Source organism: Hippocampus bargibanti, linkage group LG05 (genome assembly GCF_051943395.1).
Source record: "Hippocampus bargibanti isolate YZ-2025 linkage group LG05, ASM5194339v1, whole genome shotgun sequence".
NCBI lineage: Eukaryota > Metazoa > Chordata > Actinopteri > Syngnathiformes > Syngnathidae > Hippocampus > Hippocampus bargibanti.
The window spans coordinates 12,331,328-12,357,446 of NC_142738.1; the positions used below are offsets into that span (position 1 = coordinate 12,331,328).

General features: G+C 40.7%; 1 protein-coding gene and 1 pseudogene across 6 annotated transcripts in view; one reads left to right on the plus strand and one right to left on the minus strand.

The window, feature by feature from the left end:
* LOC148897966 (zinc finger protein aebp2-like) overlaps positions 1-26,119 on the plus strand; it is a 93,020-nt gene that overhangs the window by 9,364 nt on the left and 57,537 nt on the right. For 3 of the 6 annotated variants that reach the window (XM_088996626.1, XM_088996627.1, XM_088996624.1), the window contains exons 6-8: positions 9,780-9,847; positions 19,168-19,281; positions 20,896-20,925. In XM_088996626.1, coding sequence (XP_088852752.1) covers positions 9,780-9,847; positions 19,168-19,281; positions 20,896-20,925 — 212 coding nt within the window. Of the gene's footprint in view, positions 1-9,779; positions 9,848-19,167; positions 19,282-20,895; positions 20,930-22,708; positions 25,092-26,119 lie in introns of those variants that run through there. The other 3 variants (XM_088996629.1, XM_088996628.1, XM_088996630.1) reach the window with 3 other exon arrangements.
* LOC148897967 (uncharacterized) lies at positions 1,737-3,426 on the minus strand (annotated as a pseudogene).

Sequence of the window (26,119 nt, forward strand, 5' to 3'; positions counted from 1 at the left end):
GAGAATCTCATATGTGACAGGTCCTATTCTCCTTGTCACAGTGTACGGGCCCTGCCACTTTTCCAGTAGCTTACTTGGTCCCGTAGGCAGCAATATTAACACCTTCTGTCCAGGGTGCAAATCTCTCTCTCTGGCGTGTTTATCATACCACACCTTTTGGTTTCGTTGACTCTCCTCCATGTGCTTCTTTGCCATCTCCCTGAAGTTCTCCAACTTGTCCCTCATTTGAAGAATATAGGAGATGACACTGCGTGACGTCGCCTCTCCAGCCACCCAGTTCTCCTTCAGCATGTCCAGGGGTCCACGAACCTGTCTACCATAAAGCAACTCAAAAGGAGAAAAACCAGTTGACGCTTGGGGCACTTCTCGATAAGCAAATAATAGAAAAGGCAGCCATTTGTCCCAGTCTTTACCAGTTTCATGAATGAACTTCCTCAGCATTTGTTTTAATGTCCCATTAAATCTTTCAACCAGACCATCGGTTTCAGGATGGTAAGGAGTGGTTCTTATTCCTTTAACTCCAAGCTGGCTATATAGGCCTTTCATCAGGTGAGACATAAAGTTTGTACCTTGGTCTGTTAATATCTCTTTAGGTATGCCTGTTCTCGAGAATAACTCAACCAAACATCGGACTACATGTTTCACCTGCATAGAACGTAATGGGTAAACATCTGGGTACCTGGTTGCATAATCACAAATTACAAGAGCATACTTGCATCCTGAGCTACTTTTTGGCAATGGGCCAATAATGTCCATGGCTATCCTGTCATAGGGGACACTCATGATAGGTAATGGCTGTAAGTAGCCCCTATCAGATTTTTTTTGCTGGTGCAACCATCTGACAAGTGCCACATTGCCTACAATATTCTTGTACATCTTTATAGAGCCCTGGCCAATAGAATCGCTGACTGACTCTGTCATACGTCTTTGCCTGTCCTAGATGTCCAGCCCAAGGAATAGTGTGTCCTAAATGTAAGATGAGCTGCCTGTAAATGGTAGGGATAACTAATCTAGGTGTTGCAGTGTCAGAGAGATACAATAAGCCGTTTTTTAACATAAACGGGTCTCCGGTGAATTTTCCTAAACACTTTGTGCTATTCACTGGCACCCCATCAACCTCATAAACCTTCTCAAACAGTGATTTCAAAGTTGGATCATTTTTTTGATGATCCTTAAAGTTCTCTGGAATCTGCCACTCTGCTTTAATGCTCGTGCCCTCCATACCAGTTTGCATTGGAATGCTAGAAGGAACGCATCTCCAGTTCTTTTCCTGTCTGCGCTGTCGTCTACTTTTCTTTACCTTGCCTCCTGCTTGGACAAGTGTATCATCAAGATTAGGCAATGGTTCCAAACCTTTTGTTTGAGACCTAGTGACTGCCATACATGTGCAATCCTTCGCAATTTTATGGACAACATTGTCCAATACAGGAAAATCATCCCCCAACACGACATCATAAAATAAATTCTTCAATACGCCAACCTTAAGTATGAAAAATTGGCCATCAATCTCAAAGGTCATTTTGGTGGTGGGATAATCATGACTGTCACCATGAACACAAGTAATATTTACAACTTGATCATAATTGAGCATGTCATTACTGACTAAACTCCCTCTGACTAATGTTTGATTGCTGCCTGTGTCGGCCAGTGCTTTTACCACTTTCCCATTTACCGTAACAGATGTTGTATGTCTATGTTTGCAATAATTTCCATTTGGACAGCTTTCCTGCCCAGCTTTAGGAACTGAACAAAATTCTACGGCTCTGGGTTGGCGTACAGGACACACGGAAGCCTTGTGGCCACGTTGCTGACAATTAAAACAAATAAAGTCACCTCTTGGTTGAAACTTTCCAGACTGTCTCTGAGCCCCATTGTCAGCTTTACCCCAGTCCGCATGTTGAATGGTTTGAGGGCTCTCGTATTTCAGCTTTGCCGATGGTCCCTTTTTCCTGTACGACTCCCGGTGTGCCGCTACGTAGCGCTCAGCCAACTCCGCTGCTTCTTCTCCAGTCTTAGGCTTGTGCTCCTTTACCCAAATGCGGACCTCAGGTTGAAGAACTCTCAGATACTGCTCCAGAATCACGACTTCTCCAATCTGATCCTTGCTGCGGTGATCAGGGCGCATCCACCTCCTGTAAAGTCCTTTCAGTCGATTATAACTTTCTGTGACAGTCTCTCCTGTTGGAACAATCGTACTGCGAAACCTCTGTCGATAGGTTTCTTCAGTAACGTTGTATTTGATTAATACTGCTGCTTTAATGGCTTCGTAGGACTCAGCCTGCTCTTCATCCATGCCAGCATATGCCTCAAGTGCCTTTCCAGTCAGCAAGGTCACTACTCGAGCAGCCCACTCTTTATAATTCCACCCCCAGGTTTTAGCTATTCTTTCAAACCTGACGAAAAAACTTTCTGCATCTTCACCCTCTCTCAGTTCTGGAATTCTCGGTTCAGAAACCATGGGAACTGCAGCTTGTCTTTGATGAGGAAAATGTGGGGGTTGGGCATATGGTAGGTAACCCGACTTGGAGGTTTCTTGTGCCGGAGGAAGGTTTGTTGGTCTGGATGTTCGAGGGTCAGTGTTTTGCGGCTCTGCTTTTTGAGGATAATGTTGACTCGATTGATAATCAAATGTCCATTCTTGCTTGTTGAGGAGCATCTGATTTCTTAATTGGTTGATTTGTTCAATCAACACCCCCTCTCTATCTTTAGAGTGTTGCATGAAAGTTCTGATTTCTTTCACCAATTCCTCATTGAGTTGAGCTCTGGTGGTACTCACTGTCTGAGTCTTAGGCTTCACCACCGGTTCTGGCTCACTCTGCCCAGTTCCAGCCTTGGCTTGGCCAGACGCCTCATGGAAATAAAGAACGGCATCGTCTTGGGGCAACTCAAGCTGCTGGTTTCCTTGATCCTCTTCAGAACTCTCCAGTTCAGTTTGGTTGGCCCGTGCTGCACGTCTTCTTCCTCGTCCCACCTTCTCCATCTCGGCTTCCTTTTATCCTTTCCACTCCAGCAAGGCGTAACGATCCCACCACTGCCACCAATTGTCGTGCGGCGAGACAGCAAGCAGGTGGAAAGAGGATAAAAGTTCACTCAGCTAGATGCAGGAAGGGTATCGTGAGTTTTCTTTATTTGAAGTTGATATCAGCTTTCAACAGACCACAGGTAACACCGCTCTCCAGCTTGTCCTTTGTCCCTCTTCTTCCTCCTCGAAGTGACTGGCTCAGTCTAGTTTTAAAGGTGCTTCACCTGAGCTTCTGGCCAATCAGATCCCAGCGGCAATTGGCCATTCCCAGGTGGTTGCAATCACCTTCTCAATCAGTCTCAATCAATTAGTGGTCGCCCAACTCTACTGTTTTGGATGGGGAGAAATGCGCACCTTTCTCCCATCCAAAATCCAGAACACACAAAATTATTTAACATTTCTTTTGGCATCATGACAATGATGTTTTCATGATTGACAAGTTGAAATATAGGTATTTTTTCCATGGGTGTATCTTTGACATTGATCAACATTTTATGGTGTTTTTAGCCTCATTTTAAGTAGCTGTAGTGTGAAAAATTGTTTGGCTGACTGACTATATACTGTATCTACAAAAAGTAACAATAGTCATCTAATGAACACAGTGCCTATTGCACTTTTTCTTTGGCTTTTGCATGCCACTTTAATTAAAAAATATATATATTTGACCGGCCGGGGCCTCTCCTTGCGTTCATAGAAATAGTATCGTAATAAGCGGTACTATCGATATAACCGATATCGATATAACGAGACTTTACTGTATTTACAAAACTTACTGTGACGTTTCCAAAGTTCAGGCTACTCGGTCTGTTATTCTTTTTCATGCTGCCACTTTATTCCACCTGTGGTAAATTCACAAATCCAAATTAAATTCCTACTTGTGTGTCAATTCTTTCCCCAGCTCAATATTTGCGTGTAATGCACACCTCAACACCGCAACTGTATGTATGAAAAGCACCCTGTTGGAAGCGATGACCAAACTAAACATAATATATTCTGGGGTGAAAGCTGGCAAGATGTGAGAAAATCTTTTCTTGGGGGTCTTGGTCTTTTTTAGTACATCTCGTGTCCTCCATCCTCTCCTCAAACTAGTTTCCGTTCCTGTCACAGTCAGTAACAGGGGTAAAAAAAAAAAAAAAAAAAATCTGACAACTTGTGTGCGTAAGAACAACGTGAGCTCATTCGCAATCCTAAAAATAGACATTTCTAACTTAAAAGAGCCAATTGATGCAAGAGGTTATGTCTGCGGCTATTTTTGAGACTGCTGGTTATTTCTTCAGCTCTCTCTTTTCCTATCGACAATTTTTATGTGAATTCCAGTGTGAGTTTTACTGTAAACTGACACAGTAGGACAGACTGAATGTTATGCAGAAAGTGAAGGCCAATGGGACTGAAAATTATTTGTTTTTCAGTATTTTCAAAAGTTGGAATGTTAGGAATCGTGGACAGTCATGCTGCGAGTGGTTTGGTGGCTGTGTTAAAGCAGGTAAAGTGGGCATAAGTGCCCCTTCACCTGTTTATAAAGAAGGCATCACTCTTTATAATTGGCAAACTCGAGTTTGCCGATTATAAAGAGTTTTTAATGACCGTGTTTTCTGGTGTATAAGCCATACCACCAATGAATGGTGCATTTTCAAACTTTTTCCATAATAACGCACACTGGACTATAAGATGCACCTTCAATGAATGAAACAAGTTTTCCAAATATATATAAATATATAAAAGTTTTCCAAATACAGGGATACCTCGGTTTACGAACCCCTTGGCTTAGGAACTTTTCGGTTGAACAAACGTTAAATTTATGAACATTTAACCTTGGCATACAAACTATTTTTCGTGATGCACACGGAGCGCCACAATGAGGGATGTGTCGTTCGCGAAAGAGCCCCATGTCCTAACAAGAAAATGGCACTCAACTTGTTTTTGTCCTCTATTCCCCACCCCCAGTCTTCGGTTAAAGCCACGTGATTGGTCAAGAATGCAGCAATTGGGGGGGTGTTACACTAACACAGAGCTGCAAACATTAAATAGATAAGAAAGAGAGAGAGTGGGGCCGTACTCCAAACAATAAAATGGAAACTGACTTGTTTTTGTCCTCTATTCCCCGCCCCCAGTCTTTAAAGCCACGTGATTGGTCAAGAACGCAGCAGTGGGGGGGGGGGATAGACAGGAACACAGAGCTGCAAACTTTAAATAGATAGACAGAGAGAGAGTTAGGCCGTTCTCCAAACAACAAAATGGCAGCCGACTTGTTTTTGTCCTCTATTCACCGCCCTCAGGCTTCGGTTAAAGCCATGTGTTTGGTCAAGAACGCAGTAGTGATGGAGGGGTTTAAACATTAAAGAGATAGGCAGACGACACAGAGACAGTGAGAAAATGGATAGAAAACTGTGAAACTGTGAACTTTGATAGTTCATAGGCAGAGTGCAAGGTTAAAACATACCATTAATCAGGTATCCACAAATAACCCGGACAAGCCATCTGTACACATTGGGGCAAAAAGCTATCAACCCAGCTAAACAGGACACAATTGATGAGGAACTATTATTTTTTGGGATACACACCTTTTGCCTTACACACTCTGTCTGGGAACCAATTAAGTTCGTAAGCCAAGGTATCACTGTATAAGGCACACCACATTATAACCCTCTACAGTTGAGCCTGGGGTTACGCATTACTTCTTCTACAGGGGAAAATGGAGTTGTGGCTGTTGACAGTAGTTGTGAGACCTGTTGTGGCTCAATATTACTTCACATATAAGGCGCACCTGCGTATAAGGCGCAGGGTCACCTTTTGAAGAAAAAATAAAAACTTTTGGGTGTGCCTTATACACCGGAAAATACGGTAATTTCTGGTACAACAGAGGGATAAAAATTGTAGTTGCGGTAGTTGAAATTGTAGGATCAATTAGGCTACGTAGGCTACGTGTGGTTGTGCAGTCTTGAAACAACCAAAGCTTGGTTGGTGCAAAAGGTGAACCAAATTATTCGGCGGCAGAGTGCTAGTTGGCTGGTTAGCACGTGCGCCCCTTAGGAGATTGATTCTGACCGCGGCCTTCCTGTGTGGAGAACAAATGTCAGAAAGAAAGAATAGGGAATGAAACCAAAAATTCTGAAGATACAAAAATGAGAGGAGTAGCAGTACCTTACATTGCAGGAGTTTCTGAAAAACTACAGAGTCCTTTGGCAACACAAAATTCCTACTTATTTCAAACCGATAAACACGTTAAGGCAAAAATTAGTGCATCCAAAAGATAGGCTGCCAAATGAAAAACAAAGTACAGTGAGACCTCAACTTACGAACTTAATTGGTTCCCAGACAGTGGGACAGTGAGTGTGTAAGGTGAAAAGTGTGTATCTAAAAAAAAAAAATCCCATAGGAAACCATTAAAAGAATATTCCGTTCCCGGGTTTCCATAAAATATACTTTTCAACTAAATACGCCTTAAAGCTACACACAACCTACCTTATCCTATGTATAATAAATGTGCTATTGTATTGTAATGAAAGAAATACACTGCATTGTATCATAAAGTCACTTTATTTACATTTGTGATGGTCATTGATGGCTTGATGGATGGCGTTGGAGGTCGAAGGTCAAAGGGACTTGCTGTTTGGAAAGAGAGGCACATTACATAAGGACTGTAATTAAAGAAATAAACTGTGCTGTAAAATAAAGCTGTATTTACCTTTTTGATGGTTCTTATGGAAGGAGAGTCACCTTCCATAAGGACTGTTGGTAACTTAACCTCTGGTGTGGCTTCTCTTTGCTTCTTTGGAGACTCCTCATCCTTTTTGCTGATTAAAAACCTCTTAATTGACACCTGTTGCTTTCTGACTTGTAAGGTCTTACGAAGCTGAGGCATCACATTATCATTCATCATGTTGATGATTGTCATAGCCACAGTCTTTTCTGGATGGAACTGCACATCATTCCACTTTGCCAACATTGCCTTTATGAGCTCACTTGATGCTGCAGCCATCTCGTCCTCCTCCCCCTCAGATGTTCTCGAACCATCCGTTACTGCCTTTAAAATCCTCAATAATCGCCGAACTTCCAGGTTGGCGCACGACGATATCGGCGTGAATTAGCCGTGCTTTCTTGCATAAAATAGCTTTACTCGCGCTGTCGCCGGATAGCTGCTTTTTGTTAATCCAAATTTACAGAAGTTCTTCAACTTCTTCGATTGCCTGAGACTGTCGCTTTGAGAGCACGGAAACACCTTTAGCTACACACGCACCTTTAATGGCTTTTTTCTTGCGAAGGATGGTAGCAATGGTTGATTTAGCATAGCCGTGCTCGCCCACTAAATCACACAAACGCACACCTCGTTCGTGTTTTTCAATTATCTCCTTCTTCTCCGTGACAGTGATTTTATTTTGTTTCTTCTTGGGCTGAACACGAGCCTGTGGTGGGTTTTTTTTTCGGTGTCATAATCGTAAAATTATCAGCAAAAAGCTCAGAGGCAATCGACGTGTGCATTAAATGAGAGGGGGTGTGGAAAGGAGTGCCGGCTGGAGCGCTGTTCGGTTGCCGAAGGTTCACTCCGCCAGAGCCGAAGGTCGTGTGCTTTGGTGTTCTTCGCAGAAGATTATGTCTACAGACTTTCGCCGAAGTGTGTAATATGAAAATTGTTCTTATTATAAGGCTTAATTTTCATAAATTTGACGTTCGTAATGTGAAAAGTTCGGAATATAAGGTGTTTGTAAGTTGAGGTCTCACTGTAATGTAGTTTATTCAATACATTGTAAGAATGAAAATTGTAAAGAGCAGTACATTGGGGAGACTGTACAAATTCTCAAAAAAAGACAACATCACAGATAATACTAGTGGGCCTCAATCGGCAGTACATATGCACCTAAAAGCTAGCAACCACTCATTTGAAGACAATGAGGTTAAAATCTTAGCGAAAGAACATAGATGGTTTGAAAGGGGACTAAAAGAAGTAATTTTCATAAAACAACTAAATCCTTCATTAACACACAAACGACAGACGATGTTAGACAAGAATCTCCTTGGACCATGATGTTTGCAGATGACATTGTGATCTATAGCGAGAACAGGGAACAGGTGGTGGAGAAACTAGAGATGTGGAGATATGCCCTGGAAAGGAGAGGAATGAAGATCAGTCGCAGCAAGACGGAATATATGTGTGTGAATGAGAGGGATCCAAGTGCAAGAGTTATGCTACCGGGAGAAGAGATAAAGAAGGTGTAGGATTTTAAATACTTGGGGTCCACTGTCCAGAGCACAGGAGAGTGTGGAAAAGAGGTGAAGAAGCGTGTCCAGGCAGGCTGGAGCGGCTGGAGAAAAATGTCAGGTGTGATGTGTGATAGAAGGGTTTCAGCTCGGATGAAAGGAAAAGTGTATAAAACCGTGGTCAGACCAGCCATGATGTTTGGACTGAAAACAGTGCCACTAAAGAAAAGACAGGAACAGAGCTGGAGGTAGCAGAGCTGAAGATGTTGAGGTTTTCTTTGGGACTGACCAGGTTGAATCGGATCAGGAATGAGTACATTAGAGGGACAACTCATATTAGAGGCTTTAGAGAGAAAGTCAGAGAGGCCAGACTGAGATGGTTTGGACATGTCCAGAAGAGAGAGAGTGACTATATCGGGAGAAGGATGCTGAGCCTTGAACTGCCAGGCAGGAGACCGAGTGGAAGGCCGAAGAGGAGGTTTATGGATGTGGTCAAAGAGGACATGAAGGTAGCTGGTTTGAGAGAAGAGGATGCACAAAACCTGTGCGACCAAAAGCTGTGGCGACCCCTGAGGGGAGAAGCCGAAAGGAAAAGAAGAAGAACTAAATCCTTTATTAAACCGGTTTGGTGTGGTGAGGTTCAATTTGGATCATTCATACAATAGCCTGTTTAGGCAACATAGGATTAGTAATACTGATGAGGTGATACCGGTCGAAGTGGGGCAACCAGGTCAGTCGTTCGTCAGAACGATAGGAACTATCAGTGGAGCAGCTGCAGGGAGTAGTCCTCTGCTCCCCCCAACCTGAGAGCAGGGACCTATCATAGCAGAGTCCGGCACCGCCATGTCTGGACAGTAGGGATTTAGATATATGGCCTAAACTACCAGTAAGACTTTAGTTTGCTGACGAAGTTTCTTGGATAAGAAGCGAAACGTCCGACACCTTCAAAGAAATACAGATGACGTCGATGGACCACTCCTGTACGACTGAGAGCTTACACAGACATAAGCACAATATGTCATGTGAAATGTGACAGTGGTCTTATATTTTCTGTACTGTATCCACTGTCTCTTTCCTGCTTGCGGCTCGATTTGTTTGGTAGAAACAAGGCATTTCATAATGGCTGCCATGTATATTTGACTGAAAATATGACAATGAATAAATGCTCATCCATTCTACCAACCAGGAGATTATCTTCAAATGCTTGCTGGTGAAGGGTAACAAAGGCTGGGTTCCGTTGAAAATGTAAAACTTCATTCAGTGGGATGTTTGAATTATAAAGCCTCATCGTTCGTGGAAGGAGGATATATATTCGCGCAAGAAAAATGGTTCCATCGTGCTTGTTGGATCACAGGTTGCTTTGAATTTTTACGCGAATTGGACACAATCTGTTCCTTCAACTTTTCTATGTATGCCGTTGTTTTTTCTAACCATTTCTTCTTGGTGGTGCAAATAACCATGACCGTAATACATTTTACAAATTAATTTTCTAAAAAAGTGTTTGTTTGTTTGTTTATTTGTTTGTTTGTTTGTATGTTTGTCTCTATTTGTTGCGGTGCAGGTGCTGGCCAAAAGGAAAGAGGGCTCAGGAAAAGTGAAAGTTCTCCTACATTGGATACCTGAGGACATGTGAGTACATCTTCTCCTGTTGTGAAATAATTGGAAAATTGAAAAACCGAAGTATTCTGACTGCAATCACACATCACTGGTGTAAGGGCAAAATTATCGTACCTCAGTACAACTTCGTACAATTGCATGTCACTCCTAGGCCTTCAGTATTGCCACGTCTGAATCAATCCACAGCTGCCAATGTAAAAAGTGTCGTGTGATTTACTACACGTCCTGTACGGTACTAGAGGGTACAGTTAACAAGAAAATAACTTGTAAAGAAAGAAATACTGTTATTAATGTTTTTACCACCAACGTGGATTTGTGATATGGGGTCAGAAGTTGCTGTGTCACACCACAGAGAAGGTGATTGGCGAAGGATGGCGAAGCATCAATAATAACCTCATTTTGACTATTTTTGCTATCCCGACCTTTATTAATGATGTTCACCTTTTTTTGAAAAGTAGGTCCTGAAAACGGCTTTAACAGTAAATCTGCAACCAAATCCATTTCTTCTCCTCCTTCAGCCATTGTGTGTTGACAAAATCTCGATTAAATCAACACAACAATATGTTTGCTTATGCAGCTCGCCACGATACAGTGGGCTAGCTCTGGCCTGTATGCTCTTGTCGCTAGCGGCTATTGATAAGAGCAGTTTTCGCAAACTATGATTTGCTAGTCACGAGCCAATCATAATTCACAAACTATGATTTACTAGTGACTAGCCAATCATTGTTTGCAAAAACACTGACATTTACCAAAGCCTGCACGAAGGCGTTGGTACCCCTTTTGGGTTGCCAACTCAAAATCTGATTGGTTAAAGCAACAGTTTGATCGACACATTTGATGCGACAGAGGCTACAGAACTGACTGTGAAGGCAGCCAGTTAGATTTCTGCCCAGGGTAAAAAATGATGGCTGATATGTTATTGGTTAAATGCTTGAAAACTAAAACACGCATCTGAAAGCAGCGCAACAGGGGAAAAGCAATCAAAGGAAGTTGAGAGACAATTTAAAATTATGTAAAAACAATTAATGGACAAAATATAATTAACATCAGTCTGTGATTCAGATATTTTTTGGCCAGCAGAGAAGGTTTTGCAGGCCTTGACGGTTCCCACTGTACAAACAAACAATGTCTTTTCGTCAATGGATGCTAAAGCTTCGTGTTTGCTTGCAACATTTTGCGTGTAGTAGACGTGCACATTCTACCATGACTCTCCCAGATCCACTGCTGAAAGGAGGCTTTGATCCTCTCCTCTTTCATCTAGAACTGCTTCATGTCACAAAGAGGGTACAGCAAGTGCTGATGAATGAATGACTCAAATTATCATATTACATTATATATGATTTTTATTTATTTATTTATTTATTTATTTATTTATTTATTTGTTTCCTTTCCTCTTCCTTTCATAACGCAGTAATTGTAATGTTTTGGGTATATAACAGTATGTATCCAGAGAACCTCAAAAGTATGTGATAGAAATGTTAATAATAATAATAATAATAATAATAATAATAATAATAATAATAATACATACATACATTTAATTTTTAATTTAGAAGCGCCTTTCAAAACTCTGAAGGACACTTTACAGTCACAGATTTTTTTTGTGCGGGTGAGCAGCGGCAGCGTTCACTCTACCTGGAAGTAACACAGCAGCAAAGTTATGAACCACAGCTGAGTGGAGGGGGACCTCGGTGCGTGTTTGTGGACAAATTTAAAAGGCCATGCGGGGTCAGCACTGCGCCAATAAATGGGGCTTGTTTCATTGTTAGTGTGCTTCACAGAAATACTCTCTGTTGTTGCTTGAGGGGAAAGCCACTACTGCACTCTTATTAAAGGCTCTGACTGCACATCTTCTGAAGATGATCTGAGAGCAAAGGGGACGTGGGTAGAAGGAAAAGTGTTCAATTGAACAGAAAAGTTGTCAAGTGAGATGGATGAAACAAAGGCTTGAAAGGTAAAGACATACTTTGTTTGTAAACAGAAATTTTAAAGGACAATTATTACTATTGAGCGTATTTTACAAAGATTCCACAGCATATAGCTATATTTTACGTTTTTAAGACTCACGCTGAATATTCAGGAAGTCTTGTTTTCGAGTTGATGACGATGCGTGACGTCACGTCTGGAACGCCCCTGACTGAGAAAGCGACACACAATGCATTTTGGGTACTTTGTTTGGTCTGAAAACATCGTGTTGGTCCTTGTTGATGGCAAAATTAGAAGGAAAACACATAAAGCGATGGTGAATCGTTGTGTGATGCAACAAGACTACTATTTGATATTCGCTGACACAAATTCCCAGGAGACACACTTCTTTACTCGATTGCAAACATTGATGCTTTCCTATTCAGAACTATTTGAATCATTCTTAACTGAATGAGTAACAAGAAAGCATCTTCTCCGAATCTGAAGCCATTGTTTTCATTCTGGAGCAAAGCAAGTCGTCTTGTCGTGACGTCACGAACAAGGGGGCGGGGCCTTCTGAAACTCGCCATTCCGAGGTCATTTTGAAGTAGTTTTGGGACACTTTAACTCATTTTTATTGGTGTTTTGCATTTGACTAAAAATATCAGCCTGCGTGTTTTGGGTATTTTAGATGCTATAAAACTTTTTTCTGATGTCAGTTATAAGACAAAAAAATTGTGTCGTTTGTCCTTTAAAGGGGAACAAACTGATGACTTTTGGTCATCTCAAAAGGTCTCAACTGAACTTAAGGTCTAAATCTCTGTGTTAGAAAGAAAATGATTTGGAGGAGTGGAAGTTTTCATCCAAGATGGAAAAGAGATCTTATAACATGGTTTCGAAAGTAGCGGCTAGATTCCTGAGGCGCAACTTACTTGAGGTAATGCCTCCGTGTTGTCCCAATTTTGGGGGTTCCGAAGGAAAAGCACAATTCTTGGTTGAACATTCGTCAGGAAGAGGAGTACCAATGGATCTGTGGAGGCTCTCAGTCGTACAGGAGTGGTCTATCGAGGAAAAAGGTTTCTTCAGGCGTAATCTATACTTCTTTGAAGGTGTCGGACGTTTAGTCTTCATCCGAAGAGCTTTGTCACCAAACTAAAGTTGTGCTGGTAAGTCTGGCCCTGTATATATCCCTAATGGACTGAGGTGGCGGTGTCAGACCTCTGCTCTGATAGGTCCCTGCTCTAAGGTTGTAAATGAAGATTGTAAAGAGCAATACATTGGGGAAACTAAACAAATGCTCAAAAAAATACTTTAACAACATCGCAGGGACAATGCTTGTGGGCCTCAATGTGCAGTATATCTGCACTTAAAAGCAAGCAATCATGCATTTGACGACAATGAGGTTAAAATCTTAGCCAAAGAAAATAGATGATGGGCAGATATATTTAGGGCCAGAGTTACCAGCATAACTTTAGTTCACTGACGAAGCTCTACGGATGAGGAACAAAACGCCTGACGCCTTCAAAGAAGTACAGATGATGGCAGAAGAAACCTTTTCATCGAGTCCTACCAATGGTATGATTTAACATGGATGCGACAACCAAAAAAAAGACTTCATTGTGCCTTTTGTTAACACAGCAGCAAGTTTTCTCTACGTGGAAGCCACATTATTAATGTTGGTATCAACCATTTCACATTGTGGCTCTCTGGCACTCATTAACTCCCTTCTGAGCACTTGGAATGACTGAATATGAGGCAAAATGTGATTCCAGTAAACACTCTTTTAAAAAAGTTTACTGTAAGTTCAACGAATCTGGGATAGTTTTACAAATGATCTTCTTTTCTCTTTTTAATGAGAAGGCTATATTTCTGACTTGGACATGAAATTTGAAGCAGTCAATGACTGCCTGACCTTGAAATGTTTTGCCAAGTTTTCATGCATGCCAGTGAAGAATATCCATTTTCTTTGCATTCAGCAGCACACTGTTTGCTTTGGCTACAAGTGTTGACTCTGGATAATATCATTCTATAGTACAAGCCACCATTAAACACTTGCACAGCATTTTAGTTTAGTTCCAACGTTTTCAAAATGTTTTTGTATTTGAGAGTGGTGGACCGTCAATGCCTGCTAGGCCTTCTCTGCTGGACTAAAAATATCTGAATTACGGACTGATGTTAATTATACTTTGTCCATAAATTCTTATTAAATAATTCCAAATTGTCTTTCAGCTTCATTTAATTGCCTTTCCCTTGTGCTACTTCCAGATGTGTGTTGTCATATTTAAGCATTTAATCAATCGCATGTCAGCCATCATTTGTTACTAGGGTAAGAAATCGACCTGGACGCCTTCACAATCAGGTCTGCGGGCCGTGGAGCATAAAAATCATTGTCAATGAAACGGTTCCTATAACCAATCAGGTTTCAAGTTGGCAACCCAAGGCCTGTTCGAAGGCAAACTGTGATTGGCTAGTCACTAGCCAATCATAGTATCACTAGCCGCTTTTTTTTATCGATTTTTTTCATTTCAGCCGCGTTTTTTTTTTCAACCCACAATGGCGGAAGGAGAAGAAACGGATTTGATTGCAGATACAGTGGGGCCTCAGTTAACGAACACCTTGCTTTACGTACTTTCCGGTTTACGAACGTTAAATTTAGGAAAATTAAACCTTGGATTATGCATTACTTTTCGCGATACACACCCCCCACCACGGCTGGCGGAGTAATCTTCCGCGGAAGAACACCAAAGCACATGACCGAAAAGCGCCCCAGCTGGCCTGCCTTTCCACACCCCCTTTCTCTGAATGCACATGTCGATCCAGAGAGAGAGAGAGAGAGAGAGAGAGAGAGAGAGAGAGAGAGAGAGAGAGAGAGAGAGAGAGAGAGAGAGAGAGAGAGAGAGAGAGAGAGAGAGAGAGAGAGAGAGAGAGAGAGAGAGAGAGAGAGAGACAGACAGACAGACAGACACACACACACGTCGATCACCTCCAAGAGTTTTTTTACAGATACTTTTGCTTTTTTGGGACCGAAAAAGACACCACAGTCTCGTGTTCAGCCAAAGAAGACACACAATAAAATTACAGTCGAGGAGAAGAAGGAGATCATTGAGAAACACGAACGAGGTGTGCGTTTGTCTGATTTAGCCGTTTAGCGGATATGCTAAGTCCATTTCAATGTGTATCATTTCTGCACTGTAAGACTAATAAAGGCAAATCCAATCCAATCATTGTGTTCAGCTGATAGAAAAGGCTTGGCATGATGTTACCCTTCGATCCTTGAAAGCAGCATGGAAGAATTTGTGGCCCGCATGCATCCTTGAGAGGGACTTTGAAGGATTTGATCCTCATGACTCTGTTGTTTTGGACGGCATTGTTTCCATTGGACAGAACATGGGACGCGAAGTGGATGCAGATGACATCGAGGAGCTTGTTGCTGACCATAATGAGGTCCTCAACACACAGGATTTGATTTGCTAAGTGGAAAGATGTGTAGGGTTTTATTGAACAGTTCCATCCAGAAAAGACTATGGCTATTAAGAGCCATCAACGAACATCACAAGTGTAAATAAAGTGACTTTATTATACAGTGCAGTGTATTTCTTTCATTGCAATACAATAGCACATTTATTATACATAGAATAAGGTATGTTGTGTGTAGTTTAAGGCTTATTTAGTTGAAAATTATATTTTATGGAGACCTGCGAATGGATTATTCTCATTTTAATGGTTTCCAATGGGATTTTTTTTTTATATACACACATTTCGCCTTACACACACTGTCTTGGAACCAATTAAGTTCCTAAGCCAAGGTCTCACTGTGTACTGTTAAATCCATTTTCAAGATGGACTTTTCAAGAATAGATGGACATCATTAAGAAAGGTTAGACAGCCCCGAAGCTAGCAAAAATAGCAAATAATGCCTTTCCAGCAGCTCATCTATTTTGTTTTTCTACTTTCATTCCTTTCATCACTTTGCTGCTGTGAAATGTAAATTTCTCCACTGTGAGACTAATAAAGGCAAATCCAATCCAATCCAATCCAATCCAAATAATATTGCAATTCTATGAGATTATCATGAATCCATAAATTCATAGTAAAAATGTGAACAGTTTACTGACAGTATTTCTCAATTGTCTTCAAGTCACAAGTTATTTCCTTGCCAATGGTACCCTCTTGTGGCCATGTAGCAAATCACACCACACTCACAACTGTGGATTGAATCAGGCACGATTGAAGGACTAGGGTTGACATGCACGGCTCACCAGTGGTTTTTGATGAGCACATTTTTATTTGACAACCTTTACATTTTTTATCTTGTTTTTATTTTTTTTGCCAATGCAACTTGTGCAACCAAACACTGCCTATATGAAAACATAACAAACAGATGTCTCCCAACTTCATATTTACTGTATGCCCAAGAGTCGGCTCGCAAGCAGATTTGAAGTTTTAAGTTTTTTTGCCGATTGGAAATCGAGGCTTCCACAACCTCATTTAGCTATTGACCAATGGTTGTGACGAACAATGCAGTCAATGTCAAACAGATATTACCGTATTTTCGAGTGTATAAGACGCACCGGAGTATAAGGCACACCCCCAATGAATGGTGTATTTTCAAACTTGTTCCATATATATGCGCACCGGACTATAATTCAATGAAAAAAAAAAGAAAATATAATATATAAATTTATTAAAGTTTTCCAAATATCAGGCACACCACAGTATAAGGTGCTACAATAGAGGCTGGGCTTATGCACGGCTTCTTCTACAGGGGGAACTGGAGTCGGCTGACAGTAGTTGCAAGACCTGTTGTGGCTCAATCTTACTTCACATATAAGGCCCACCTGTGTATAAGGTAATCTTTTGAAGAGAATCAAGGCTTTTGGGCGCGCCTAACACACCAAGAAATACGGTACTGATGGATGTGGAAATAAATACACTCTTATTTGGCTGTGTTGAAATGTCTCAATAACGCCTCTATTGAGGCATGCAACTCTCTCCTTTGCGCAGAAATGTCTTTTAAAATGACATTTGGATTCTGCACTCATTGTGCTGAGTCCCAAAGAAAGCCTTTTGATATGCCAACAATTGAATATACGCTGTTATTTTGTGTTCAATATATTGCTCCTGTCATCTCGGCAACCATCGAGATTAGGCAGCAGCCATCAATCTACATTTTAAATATGCACTTCTCACAAGCAGGCAATCCCCCACAGTAGCTCTCCCAAAAGAGACTTCCCTAGAAAAAAGCAAGTTTCTGCCCCTTCAATAATCAAGACAAATAACATTCTTCGCTGGAAAGCAAACCAGACACATTTTTGAAAAAAATTTCGGTCGACCAAATGAATGAAGTCTCCCTGTGAGTTTGCGTGCGCATTGTAGAGTGTGTGCAGCAGATTTGAATGACTCTTGGCTCTGATTTTGCCACTGTAAAGTCACTCTGACATGTTTTGGGTAACGCTTCGGTTGAGCAAACGCATGTGAGCGTGACGCTTGGAATACAATTGGATGTTTACAAAGCCTTTATACAATTGAATGTTTACTGGGCATTTAAAACTCAGCATGCAGCTGTTTGTCATTTGGAGGTTTACTTTGTCCGCGGAAGCGAACTTGAGACCAAGCCCAATGTTAATAATGCGTAAGGAAGGGCAGTAAGGGTGGGGGCTGCTTCTTTGCACTACTTCAAAGTTCAAACTCTAACCTTCAATCGTCTTGATGACTTTCAGATGTATCGTTGTCTTAAAGCAAATCCATAAATTGATTGTTGTCGAAAATATTCCTCAACCTCATATATTGTACACATACAGTATATTTTTTTTATTGTTATTTTTTTTCCATGTCGGTGGACACATGCCCAGAAAATAGCATTTTTTTACGATCAAATATTGGACTATTTTAGAGTACACTATTATTGTTTCACTGACCTTGCATGTTAAATTAACTCAGCACGACAGTAGCAGCTGAAGTTCATCATCTTCACTGTCTGCTTTAAATCGAACCCTCAGCACAGGTTAATCTTATATAAATAATTCTTCACTCATTCACTGCCATTCACGTGCAAAAATGTGTCCACTCCAGTGCCAGGGTTTTTGTCATTGTCACTCGAATTCCAGGACCCACAGAATATTGAGTTTTAGGACTACACAAACATTCAATGCAGCGTTAGAAACCTTCGTCTCTCTTCTTTCATAATAAAAATAGAGTTAATTTTTGAATGATATGTGTCTGGAGTTATATTATCTTGAAATGAGGGTGGCTGTCCAAAATACAATGCAATACATATTGGTTTATATCGCGGTTTAATAACAGCTGAAGCGGGTACAAAGCGCAAACATGGACAACAGGGAAATGCTTTCCCATTGTGGAAGGGAAAAACATTGCCAGATGCCATGGCCAGCGCTTTTTTGGCACCCAAACAAGAATAAAACAAAACCCAAACAAATTCGGGACAAGCGCTCTACGTCATATTTTAAATTACATTTGGGAATGCCAGTGAATCAGTTAAGCTTTGTTGTTCACATTCAATCCTGTTCATCTAATTTTCATTGTGTGACTTGTTTGACCTGCAGCATTGTAAAGTGAGCAAGCAAATAATTGCTGACAGTAAAATACAGGAAATGCAAATGAAATAACTTTGCATATACATTTCCTATGTCCTTTCCCTGACCTTTTGGAAAACACCTTTCCATTTCCATTTTTTATTCTTATTATTTTTTCTACAATCTTCCTCCAGTGGCCTAAATGCACTTCATGTGAACTACCATCACGCCAAACATACTGATTAAAGCATGTGAATCAGCGATTTGGCAGGGTGTGTGTGTGTGCGCGCGTGTGTGTGTGTGTGTGTGTGTGTGTGCGTGCGTGTCTCAGGGGGCTCCAGTGATGACGCACATGATGACGAGGGGAATGCTGGGGGTCGAGATGAGGGTGGGCTGTGAGGGATGGGGTGTAAGTGCGGGCAAAGTCGACTTGCTTAGCTCTTTGTTTCCATCTTGCACACTCCCTCCCCAGATCTTGCACACTCCCTCCTTTCAAGGTGCCTGTGCTGACGTGAATACAGTAAGGTGCCACTGAGCACTGCAACCCATCATTTGCATGTGCGTGAGCTTGTCATCCCACTTCACCTTCGTCTCAACGATATCTCAATAATTTTTGCTCTTGCTGCTGCAACTTATCTCTAAGTGCTTTTGATAGTTTTATGTGCACTTGCATCACATGCTGACTGAAATTGGTATGATGTCTGTCCTTTCCTGTTTTCAAATCAACTCCTATATTTATGTGTGTGTCAGGGCAAAGGCGTGTCCTGTCACGCTAAGCAAGGTGTTAACGTTCCCGGGGCTGAAGGGCCTCTTTCACTCATCATGACTGCCACTTCATCCCTTCTTTTCTTGACCTCACTTGACAACATATTCCCTCAATGTGTTTCCTTCCAGTCTTCCTGACGTTTGGGTGAATGAAACGGAGCGATCTCATCTGAAGACCAAAGTGGTGCACTTATCCCAGTTGCCACAGGAAACTGCCATGCTGCTGGACCCCAACATATACAGGTGAAAATGGACGTGATGCCACTTAATAACACACAATGTTTGATTTGGTTAAGCTTTCATAGCCACTAGGGGGCACCAGTTTCTTGCTGCCAGCCCCTGCTGTAGTTTGTCAGCCTTTTTCAGTGGCCCATTTTCTGGAGGCTACCACAACATGTCTGATCAGAATCAGAATGAATCAAAAAGCCTTTTATCGTCCCGCAATGAGTAAATTTGCAATTGCATATGCAGTAATTTTAATAAAACCGAATGTATTTTAAACAGGGTCGAGACAACTTGCAAAGACTGTGATTACATGGTTATGCTTCTCTACAGTTTTGCAAAACCCTTTAACGAAACGGTTTTACCTTTATAGAAACGACAACATGTCTAAAGGTGATTTCTCAAAGAGGAACATTCGGTGCATGGCCGTGCATGTCACTCTTCGGCCTTCAATAGTGCTACGTCTGAATCACTCCACAGCTACGAGTGTGGTGTGATTTACTAAACGTCCACTAGAGGATGCGTTGGCCATGAAATAACTTGTGACTTGAAGAAACTTAAATGCTGTCATTAAACTGTTTGAATTTGCACTATGAACGTGTTGATTCATGATAACCTTCTTGAAAAGTCTGTCTTGAAAATGGCTTTAACAATAAATCTGCAACCAAATCCATTTCTTCTCCTCCTTCAGCCATTGTGGATTGACAAAACCGCTAGCTCTGGCCAGTATGCGCTTATCACTAGCGACTAGTGATACTATGATTGGGTAGTGACTAGCCAATCATAGATCATAATTTGCGAAAACTCTGACGTTGCCAGCACCTTCGAGCAGGCCTTAGGTTGCCAACTCGAACTCTGATTGGTTAGAGCAACAGTGTGATCGACATTGATTTTTTTATGCTCCAGGGCCTGCAGAACTGATTGTGAAGGTGTCCATGTAGATTTCTGAACCTGGTAACACATGATGGCTGAAATGTGATTGGTTAAATCCTTAAATAGAAAATAACACAAATGGAAGCAGCACAACAGGGAAAAGATAATGAAAGGAAACTGAAAGGCAATTTGGAATTATTTAATAAGAATTCATGGACAAAACATATTTTACATTAGTTGGTGATTCAGATATTTTGAGGCTAGCAGAGAAGGCCTTGCAGGCCCTGACGGCCCACCACTGCATTCCAACATAAATATGAATATGAACGAAGTGATAAATCCATAGCAACCACAAAGGCTGGTCGATCCTAACCCCACCCGAGTATCAGTCACTCCTTGTGGACTCTGGTTTCACAGTTCAGTATCCAGGTAATTGTCACACCTCGACAGATTTAATTCCAGTTTTTACTGCATTAAATCCTGTCACAAATGAGATTGTCTGTCTCAGAGAAAAAATGTGTCAATGACATGATCGGTGCCGACATGGACATTAAAATGGCAAGATTTGCAGTGACCCAAATGCTCGATGATTGTGAATTGTCAAAATGAGACACTCGTTTTCACACTGTGCGTGACCTTGGATAATGTTGAGTTCTGAAGTAAGCAAATGACTCGAGGCAATGCAAACATATGTTCGAAAGTGATATTTACAGGTACCTGTGTGCGTTCTTTTTAAAGACAATTCTTTCTGTATCTTTCCAGAGCACTTCCACAGAAGCGACTAAAGCAGAGGTAAGTTTCATCCACTCTCGAATATCTTGCAATAATCAAAACAGACAATTATCATGGTGGAATGTACATAAAATGTTTAACAAATGATACGAATAGATCATTTGAAAATGTATTTTAAAATCAATAAAGCAAAATATAATGTTAGAACTAGTTGATACACATGCTAAAAACATCCTGTTATTTCATTTCTACTTATTCTTATCAATTAGTAAATCCATATATGTATGTACTTTAGTTATGTGTATATGTTAATTAGTATACATGTAGTCAGCTTGTACTTAGTTACTGTAGAAATCTACCGATCATGTTTCAGTCTAATAATACTACATATTACACTATAATAATACTACATATTACTGATAGGTCCTTTCCAAAGTGACATCACTCCTGTTGTTTATAAATGTCTGAGACGAGCTCTTGCTCGCTCTTGCTCTTACCTCTCTGTCCCTTGGCCTAGCTTATCCCCTGGAGAACATCCTCTCGCTGCCTGATAATAAATATTCCTTTTTTTGTATATCACCTTGCTTTCTGCTGATTTAATATTTAGACTATACAAATGGAGAGCTGAACCAGGAAGAACAACATTTAGCCCAACAATATCACCAGAACATACACCAGAACATAATACAATACTGTACTTTTGCTGGTTTTTCAACTTTTATTGTAGAGGGTGATGGAGAAAAAGCATGTTGAAATGGTATTAGTATCTTTTGAAGAATTTTCAAGGTTTAAAAAAATATACATATAAAAATGAAAAAACTGCCGTCATACTAATGAGTGTCAATTAACTCATTCACTGCCAGGTGACGTGCATAAATGTGTCCACTCCATTGCCAGGGTTTTTGACATTGTCACTCCAATTCCAGGACCCACCGAATATTGAGTTATAGGACTACATAAACATTCAATGCAGCGTAAGAACCCTTATTGGATTTGTATTGGATTTGCCTTTATTAGTCTCGCAGTGGAGAAATTTACATTTCACAGCAGCAAAGTGATGAAAGGAATGAAAGTAGAAAAACAAAATACATGAGCTGCTGGAAAGGCAGCCACTCTCACGGCGCCGTCTTGAAGTCAAAAGAACAAAAAAACTAAATAACATGACAGCACAAAGACAATATGACAACACAAATACACAGAGGCATTCCTTCTTAAGCACTTTCTGTACCCTCTTTGTTACATGAAGCAGTTCTAGATGAAAGAGGAGAGGATCAAAGTGTCTTTCCACCAGTGAATCAGGGAAAACATGGTGGAACTCTCTCTCTCTCTCTCTCTCTCTCTCTATATATATATATATATATATATATATATATATATATATATATATATATATATATATATATATATAGAGTATTATATGTATGTATAGAGTATTATACTCTCCTCTTTCATCAGAAAAAAATTGTTAATTCTTAAATGATATGGGTCTGGAGTTATATGAGCTTGAAATGATGGTGGCTGTCCAAAATACAATGAAATACATACATATCGGTTTATACAGTATAACGCTTTAACAACAACTGAAGCTGAAACAAAGCGCTAACATGGGGAAAAAAAGGAAATGCTGCCCCCTTGTGGAAAGGAAAAACATTGCCAGAGGCCACGGCCAGCGCTTTATCGGCACCCAAACAAGAAAAAAACAAAACCCGAACACATTCGGGAATGGCGCTCTACATCATATTTTCAATTCCCGAATACATTTGTGAATGGCAGTGAATGAGTTAATTGTAACCGGTTATTCCTTCCTAAAAACATCTCTCGCTCTCTCTCATATTTCACTCAGCCTCTAAGGAGACGTCTCTGGACTGAATCTGTATTCCTTGTTTGTAGAAGTTAATTAGGATCGGACTTGCACCATCGTCCTTCTCTGGAATGGCACATGGAACAATATGAATGGCTTGCCTTCATCGAGGACTTTGGAGATTTTATGGGAGGGGCAAAAAAAAGAGAAATTTTACATATCTCCTCATACACAATGTTGTCACTGTTTAGTGGATTAAGCATTTTTAGTGTTTTTGTAAAAAAAAAAAAAAAAACATTTCTAACTTATTTTTACAACTTAAATTGGTCATGTTGTGATTTTGTGTGAGCAATGGCACTGTATTTACTGTGATAAGCTATTTTAAATGTCATCATGGAGGAATTTTGACGAGCTATGTTAACATGTGACAACGATAAACACGTTACTGAAGCAATAATTGTTGATGATGCTTTGCGATGACCAACTTGATAAAAAAAAGAGACTTGATGACCATCATATATACTAAATTGCACCTCACATCTTTCACTTCCCCCTTTTCCAATATGCATATAATGTATGTGTGCGACTTTTTACCAGTGAACTATGTGAGCAGTCTAAATTCCTTTTATACGTGTCATGTTTTCTATCTGTTGTCCTGTTTCAGTGCGGTTTTGTGTTTCTAATAAAACAAAGGCCATGACGAGTGTTGACAAATAGAGGTCATTTTTAACGATGCGGGTACGAGGTGTGCCAGAAAGATAGAATACTTCCATTGTGGTTTCAGTGAGTTGGTTGTGTTTACATAGGAGGGATTGCTTGCCTTATTTGGCATCCTCGAGCCGAAAAGCTTTGGGAACGTGCTGTGAACAAGCTAATGACTCGGCCAGCAGGGAGAACCCCCGTCGGCCTCAGCTGAAAACTGAGTTGAGGCAGAGGTCTGCACTGCTGCTCTTTATTAGCTTGTCCATTTGTCTCTTCATGTATATGGGCTTCATTCAACTTGAGCTCTAATAGACTTGATGATGGCACATTTGTGTATTCAATTTGCAGTCTAGAGGGTGGGTGGGGTGAACGTTTGAATGGAGAGCATGCGAGTGTTAATGAACAATACAGCATGGGTACTGAAATAAAAGGTGATTATAGTTTTTATAAATAAAGCCCCACAAATATTTTTGAATGAGGCCAAGTTCCATTTAAAGCGAGTCAGTGCACATACGGGAATACTGTCCAAACTAAAAAAAAATAAAAATAAAATGTTATTGCCACGTACACATCTTAGAATAACTAAAACAAAACACAGCCCCTGTCATTAATCCAAAGAAAAAATGACAAAGAAAGAAGCAAATATGTTTTGCTGTTCTATTATTCAGTAGCACTACGTGTGACAACATGCACTTGTGTGCACGTGCCTGGCTTTCAAAGGAGAACAAAAAATACTGTACAGAGTAATAATACGTGAGCCCAAGTGTAGAATTATTAACATTGATGAAATTACATTAACTCACACTCAAAAAACACTTAGCAACATACATCGATAATCTACTTTGTTGTAAAGAAGTCCAAGATGGCGCCCGGGTAGGCAGCCATCAGCAAATGCTCTCACGAGCCTTGCTTTTTTTTTGTTGTTTTGTGTTTTCCTTTGTCACTTTGAGTTGTTGTGCGTCGTGTGGAACGGATATGGATTGTTTTTCCAGTATTTTTACCCACTATATTTAGCAAAGTGCAGACTCTGCTGAGCGGTTGCGCCTTTTCAGCAGGACAAATATGCCAGCACCGTTTTTGATTTGGGAGGAATGTCGGTCCCATTTGACTGTCATCGATGGACAGCTCTGGAGTGATTGTGCTTTTTTGTGCCTTGTAATGGGCAGCATTTTTACAGCCCCGCTCTGTTCGGCGGAAAGGTTGGTGCTGTTAGACAGTCTGCGGCTGGATGTATGCATGGTCCACGTTGAGAAGAAATGAGCGCCAATGCAGAGCGCCGAAGCGGGGAACTGTCGCAGCTTGGAATTGAAGCGGATTTACATGGGACAGGAGATGTGAGACAATCTCTTTTCTTTAATGGATGCTACAGCTGCGTGTTTGCTTTCAACATTTAACTTGTAGCAGACATGCACATTTCACCATGACGTCCCTGATCCACTGGTGAAAAGGATGCTTTGATCCTCTCCTCTTTCATGTAGAACTGCTTCAGACAACAAAGAGGGTGCAGAAAGTGCTTAAGATTGAATGACTGTCAGTGTCTTTTGTGTCCCATTATTTAGTGTTTTTGTTGTTGTTTTGACTTCAAGATGGCGCCGCGAGCAGAGCTGCTGCCTTTACAGCAGGTCCTTTATTTTGTTTTTCTACTTATTCCCTTTCTTTCCTCTTTTACCATGTTACTGCTGTAATATGTAAATTTTTCCACTGCGAGACAAATAAAGGCTAATCCAATCCAATCTTCTGTTTAATGCACTTATTTTTTCCCCGAAAGACAAATTCTCAAGATGAACTTATTTCCACAAACAAACAAAAAAGACTCATTCACATGCTACACATCATTTCTAGGTATTGTTTGTAAAGCTGCGAGTGGGATGGGGTGTAGAAGTGGGGTTGGGTATCATGTTCTCGGTTGATGAATGACCATCTGCATGTGACAAAGTAGTATTCTAATTGGTATCAAGGTTTGTTCTGCTTACTTGGTCATGCTCATGCATATTGTCACTGGTTCTAAATCTTATTTGGTGCTCTGTCCCTCCATTGTGAAGTATTTTTCCGCATCTGTGCTGAGAATCTTTTTTTTTTCTTTTCTTTTTTTCTCCCCAGCAGCCCTTATAAGGTTGAGTGTACTGTGTGCATGCGTGCGTGACGCTGATATAAAGTTGAGTCGAGCAAATGACTCTCTTTTGGAGTTGGAATTACTTTGACTTGCAATGACCTGGCAAACAAATGTATTGTCGTTATTTTTCAGGATCTGGGCACTCAGCCGTCGATTTTATTCACACAAGTACGGACAATTCCATGATATCATTCACTTATATTTTACATGTAATAACCATGACCTTGAACTTTTCTGTGCATTTTATTGCATTGAATGATTTGATTTATTCAAAAGGAGTTCTTTGTCAAGATCCAAGAGAACCATTTGAAGGATATTGCAGTTAAAAACAAAAGCACATTGTTTCTAAGGCGTTCACATACTTAATCTTGAGTGAACTGAGTGATGTGCTGTTTTGAGGCCATCAACTTTCACATTGATGCCAAATTCTGATCATCGTGATTGACGCGCACACTCCTTACTTAAAAGGGGAACACTTGATTGATGAACGCTTTCACTCATCAACTCACTCTTAAAGACTTCAGAGGATATGTTGCACTACCGGAAGACCAAAGGCTGAATGGAATTTGGAGAATTCTCTTGTTCGGCGATTAAAACTTGAACAGCATCCGAGGTTTGACTCACATTTGTGATATCCA